We start from the raw sequence: 5,735 nt of genomic DNA, 5'->3' as shown, positions 1-5,735 counted from the left end.
GGACGGGAGCGGTGGTCGGCAACGGGAGGTGGGCACGGCGAGCAGCGAGGACAAGAGTGGTGGTCGGCGATGGGCACGAGAGCGGTGAGGACGGGAGCGGCGGTCGGCGGCGGGCACGACAAGTGAGCTTTTTTATTTTTGCAAAAATATATGTGCTAGCGGGTGATGTAACCATCCACCAGCACAGAGGCTTTCTGTGCTGGTGGATGGTTACATCACCCGCTAGCACATATATTTTTGCAAAAATAAAAAAGCTCACTTGTCGTGCCCGCCGCCGACCGCCGCTCCCGTCCTCACCGCTCTCGTGCCCATCGCCGACCACCACTCTTGTCCTCGCTGCTCGCCGTGCCCACCTCCCGTTGCCGACCACCGCTCCCGTCCTTGCCGCTCCCGTGCCCGCCGCCCGTCGCCGATCGCCGCTCCCGTCCCCGCCTCCCGTCGCTGACAACCGCTCCTACCCCCGCCGTCCGCCACTCATCGTGGTCCGCAGTGGCTGCTGCTCCAGCCGCTCCCATGGTCCGAACTGGTTGCCGCTCGGCCGCCCCCGCCCTGGTGCGCGCGCCTGCACTAGCCGCCACTCGGCTGCTCGCCGTGGTCCGCACCAGCCGCCGCTCGGCCGCGGCCCGCGCGCATGTAGTGTTCGCTGCTCCAGCCGCCCGCGCGCCCGCACCAGCCGCTCGCCGTCGCTCCCACCGCCCGCACGCCACGGGAGGAATGAGGATAAGGAGGAGAGAGAGGAGAAAGAGGTGATGATAGGAAAGAGTGAGAGCATGCGGATAAAAAGGAGAAGGCAGTGGCTGCCCCTCGCTCGTGATGGGAAATTTCGTTTCCCGCACCACGTTTACGCGATTTGCGCTGGCGGGCAACAGTTATGTGTTGGCGGGTGACATGCACACCCGCCAGCAAAAATCCTTCTAAATTTTTTACTTTCCTTTTAATTTTTTAAACCAAGTGAATGTGATCAAAATGTTGAAACTGCTACAAAATAATGTATATATGTAGTACAAATTATATTGAGATATATAGGATGATTTTTTTGGCAAGTTAGTTCACAAGTTGGAGAGTTTTAGTTGAGTCTTATGAAACATTATAAGTTTGTTAACAATGTATAGTCCAATTTTCTTAAAATATGTTGAAACTTTGGTATCAAGGTTGTTCACTCGTAAAATGATTCTTTACCAATTTATATGACTTTCGGATCAAATCTAGATATTTTTAGAATTTGGTTTCACAAAATTTAAAAAGCATTCGTGCTGGCGGGCACTTATGCCACCCACCAACACACATGCATATGTGCTGGCGGACTAATTTGCTGGTCCTAGGACCTTTTGTGCTGGCGAGTAGCAATTAGATCCACCAGCAATAAAAAAATCAATGTGTCAGGACAAATCGTTTTTGGCGTAATGATATAGTCAGTTGATGTATAAGTGAATTGTTCACTTTTTTATCAAGTTAATTTTTTAGGTTAAACTAGTTAATGCATTGTAAGTTGTAACTCAACGTATAATAGTTCTCGAGCAACGTAGGGCCGGATAGAATCGTACTGCGGTCATCAAATCTAGTTCCCTGTAAGAAGCAGGCGTATTGAAGTAATGGATGTTGCTGGCTCATAATATCCGAGCCACCTTGTCGCATCCATGATCCAAATTCCATGCTTACACAGGATGCCCATGGTCCTGATCTGATCTGACGCTTGCGCTTTGGCACCTTTTCAGTCTTGTGTCGTTTCCTTCTTTCTTCGCACTGTTCGAGGAGTTAATGTGGTTCTTTTGCAAGCACTACACACAGACGTGAGATGCCATTATTTTGGTTTTTCTAGATGCACATCTTTTGATGTGCACATACATATGTCCTTATGTCTAGATATATAGCAAAAGTGATATATTTAGAAAAGTTAAAATAAATAGTAATATCTAGATACATAGAAAAAGTGATTATCTAATAATTAAAATAAATAGTAATTTGGCATGGAAGGATGAGCAGATAAATGGAACGGACGACGACCGGTCAGTTGTGAAACATTGTCAGATATGAATGTGCACGGCAGTGATGCCAAAAGTACATGCAGCAGACAGCCTTTTAGACTGGACACACACTCACACACACATGCACGGTTCCACTTCTCTGCTGGCCTCCTCTGACACAATGCTAATTTTTTTTAAAAAAAACAATGGTAAGATTGAGAATGCACATTGTTATCTGTTGCTACAAAAAATTGAGAAGAAACCGTTGAATTTTTAACCATAGAGTGAGCAAATTGATGACCCTAAGGTATCTACCGTCCTTCCTCATTTTAAAGTAATTGAACTACTTCCTCCAATTGTAAATACAAAGTCCATCTAAGTTTGTCCTAAGTTACTTTTTTACCTTCCACTATAAGTATCTAAAATTTTATATGGGTTGACAATACAAGATTGACATTACTAGATTTGTCATAAAAATGCTTTGTTAATGTATAGCTCCTTCGGTTTAATAAGACAATATATTTTAATGTATATTATTAATACTCAAAATGTACCCTTATTTTGAAAGTTAAGTTCAACTAATTGAATTAAAGAGAGATGGTGGATACCTTTTGTCACCAATGTGCACCCCTAGAGATTAGCACTTACCCTCGCGAGGTCATCTATGTCTTTTCTAGCGGGGTTAACATTATTCTCTCCGGCAATGTTAGGGTCTAAGACAGATATTCTACAACTTGGAGGGAAACCAAGTGGGGGAAGCTGACCACCCAATGAGGCTATCATGTTGGGGAATGGAGTATTACCGTTGGGCGGAGCTGTTGGTATGTAGCAATGGAGTAGGCAACGGGGTGTGACTAGGTGAGGGTATGAGTGGGATGATATAACAATCTCATACGAGCATTATATAGTGAGGGCAGAAGGGAAAACTGTAAAGCATCAACTGTCAAGAAAAAGGGGGAATAAGGGAGTTCGTGGTGGCGGCACCGCGGCAGTGTGTAGGTGATCAATAGGTTGATGAAGGTGATGCTGAGATGTCTAGGGGTTGTGTTTTGAATTGGATCGGGGTTGAATCATTTAATCTTCACCCTAGCTCCAAAACTCTGACTTATTTAGTTCAAATAAATTTGTGAAAGCATAACTAGACTTTCCATTTTTATTCTTATAGCCCAATAAATTTCAATTATAACATTTCCAATGATAACAGCGTCTCACTGATAAGGACACTAAAAATTCAGGAGACAAGACTGCAAGAGCAGAAATCTTTTTTAGCGGACTGTCAAGTCGAAAAGAAGTCTGAGGACACCCAAAAGAAAGACACACAGAACTATACAACCCCAGCAAGTTCCAGCCTTTTTTGAAGAAATAACAAGATGCAATTGGCCATCTACAGATTCAGAAAAAAAAGGGCCAGCAAGTTCCAGCCTTTTTTGAAGAAATAACAAGATGCAATTGGCCATCTACAGATTCAGAAAAAAAAGGGAGAAAAAGGAAATGGAGAGATTAACAAGAGCTAATTACACACTAGTTTTTGTAATGGAAATTATACACTCGTTGACTGATTAGCAAACCGACCAGCAGGCTGCAGGCAGCAGCTACAACTACAAGTTCCACAGGGCACCAACCGGTTGCGCCCAGCCGGGGTCGCCATCGAGCCCGCGCAGGTCGTCGTGCGCCGCAGCCGCCGCCGGAACGTAGCCGGTGTCATCGTCGATCCACATCGGATCGCACCACGACGCCTACGCAGCAACGTGGAACACGAACGACGTATCACCGAACGCCACGAACTCAGCGTCGTCGTCGTCGTCCAGCCGCGGGAGCTCGACGATCGCATCGAGCTCCTCGTCCTGCTGCTGTCCCGCCGCGGGGGCTGCGACGGCGGCGGACCCAGCTGCTGCCAGCCGGGAGGAGGGCTCCATGGCCGCTGCGCGCGCCGCCGCCGCCTGGACGTCTCGCGGTGCGGCGGAGGTCGGGCGGGAGCGCGGCGGCCATCTCCGGGAAGTTGAGCACGGCGGCGGGTCCGTTGACGACGAGCGCGGGCGGCGTCGTGCGCGCGCGCCGCCATCTCCGGCGTCGGGAACGTGCCGAGCCAGATGCGCGACTTCTTGCGCGGCTCCCGGATCTCCGACACCCACTTCCCCCACGCACGCATCCGCACGCCGCGGTACGACAGGTGCTTCTCGCCGCCGTCGCGCGGCCGCGTCTTCCCTCCGCCGCTGGCGCTGCGCTTCGACGCCGCCTCATTTGGCGACTGCGGCGGCGAGGACGACGTGCCTCCAGACGACGCCGGGCTCGACACCTCCGTGTCTGGCATTGCAAATCGATGGAAATGGCGAGCTGTGCTAGTCGACAAGCTCGCATGGAATGTTCCTTGTAAAGGTTGAGCTGCTTCTACGAGATCATTACTCGTCGTTTTGGCTTTTTTTAGCTTTTCTAGATTCATAATATTCACTATGTATTTAGATATAAACATATATCTAGAAGCCAAAACGACTTATAAATTGGGATGGAAGGAATACTACGAGAGATGCTGGATGAGTGAGAAGAAGAGCAGGAGAAGGGTGCACTTGTGTTGTGGGTGAGAGAGATAATAAGTAGTAAAAATCATGTGTACTCTGTGGGACATGCTTCCTAATGGATGTATATAGGTGGACGAATCACAGGGTCATGGTTGAAATTGGATGATGGAGGACCTTTGTTAAAACCTAGCGATTGCTGCTGCAACATTTTCTTTCTGTATGAAAGTAGTCTAAAATAACCTTGATCTATATCTAAGCCTACGTTACGTGAATTTTGAATATTTTTCCCTTAAAATCAGTTTGCGGTCCAATGTCCAGTGGGTCACCACCGATAAATGATCGCACCGGTAGTTTTTCCCTTTTTTTTTACCGAAGTCAGCATGGGAGCTCCTACCTATTATTTTATAATTTTTTATTTTAGACCCGTTTAATTCGCTCCCACAAGGAGTCGAACCCGACCTTGTTGGGTGCTACTTAGGTATTCTAACCACTAGACTAGACTCTTTCGCTAGTTTCCCTTTTTTCAAATGATATTTATTCACATAATCAAATTTTAGTAAAAAAATCTCAAAAATTCAGAAATTTTGGTCGGAAATTCCACCTACCGTTCTTATTGGCCCTTTTGATTTCCTTTCTTAAAAAACATAGCTAGAACACTGATCCAAAACTGCCAACCAGCCTCTACCATTACAAAAATAACTTAAATAATCTTTAATCTTGATTTCAATCACCCACCTATATGGAGCTTCGGTAGGGGGCTCAAGCCCCTACCCCACAGTTGGATATGCAGCTGGTATCAGGTTGTATTAGATTTTATCTCAATTCTTTGTTTACATGTATCTCGTGTCAAGGTGTGGTTTTTGTTAGCCATGCTCTTAATAATCTCAGGTTAAGCAATCTCCACCTCCACATATTTTATTCCTGTGATTATTGTGACAATGTTACTAGAGAGCGAACATAGTAGCTTCTTTTCATGTAAAAAATACTTAATAAAATGCTTGAATAGTCTCATGTTGATAGTAACGGAAAAACGAAACCAAGTTAAATAGTGATAAGATTTCTCATATTTTGGGTAGCATGGCAAGTGTTTGGGCCAACATTGGTATTAGAGAGCCCGGTGGGACTAAACACTCAAATGGTGGTGTAAGCCCAATGCCTACAAGTTGGGCATCCGCCAAGGAACACAAATATACGTTGGACGATTATTTAAAAATAAGGAAAAGTTCAAATTACCCCCTCAAGTATAGCGAAAGTC

At 46.2% G+C, this 5,735-nt stretch overlaps 1 protein-coding gene across 1 annotated transcript; it reads right to left on the bottom strand.

Moving 5' to 3' along the window:
- Positions 1-3,448: 3,448 nt before the first annotated feature.
- LOC101774498 (dehydration-responsive element-binding protein 3-like) lies at positions 3,449-4,275 on the bottom strand. Its single transcript, XM_014804801.2, is given in 3 exon segments — positions 3,449-3,935; positions 3,937-3,998; positions 4,000-4,275. Coding segments are annotated over 3 exon segments (573 nt in total). The 3' UTR covers positions 3,449-3,700.
- Between the last annotated feature and the right edge of the window lie 1,460 nt (positions 4,276-5,735).

The sequence above is a fragment of the Setaria italica genome, chromosome I, assembly GCF_000263155.2.
Source record: "Setaria italica strain Yugu1 chromosome I, Setaria_italica_v2.0, whole genome shotgun sequence".
Taxonomy (NCBI): domain Eukaryota; kingdom Viridiplantae; phylum Streptophyta; class Magnoliopsida; order Poales; family Poaceae; genus Setaria; species Setaria italica.
Note: the sequence above shows the minus strand (reverse complement) of the source record. Positions and strands in the feature narration are given on the sequence as shown.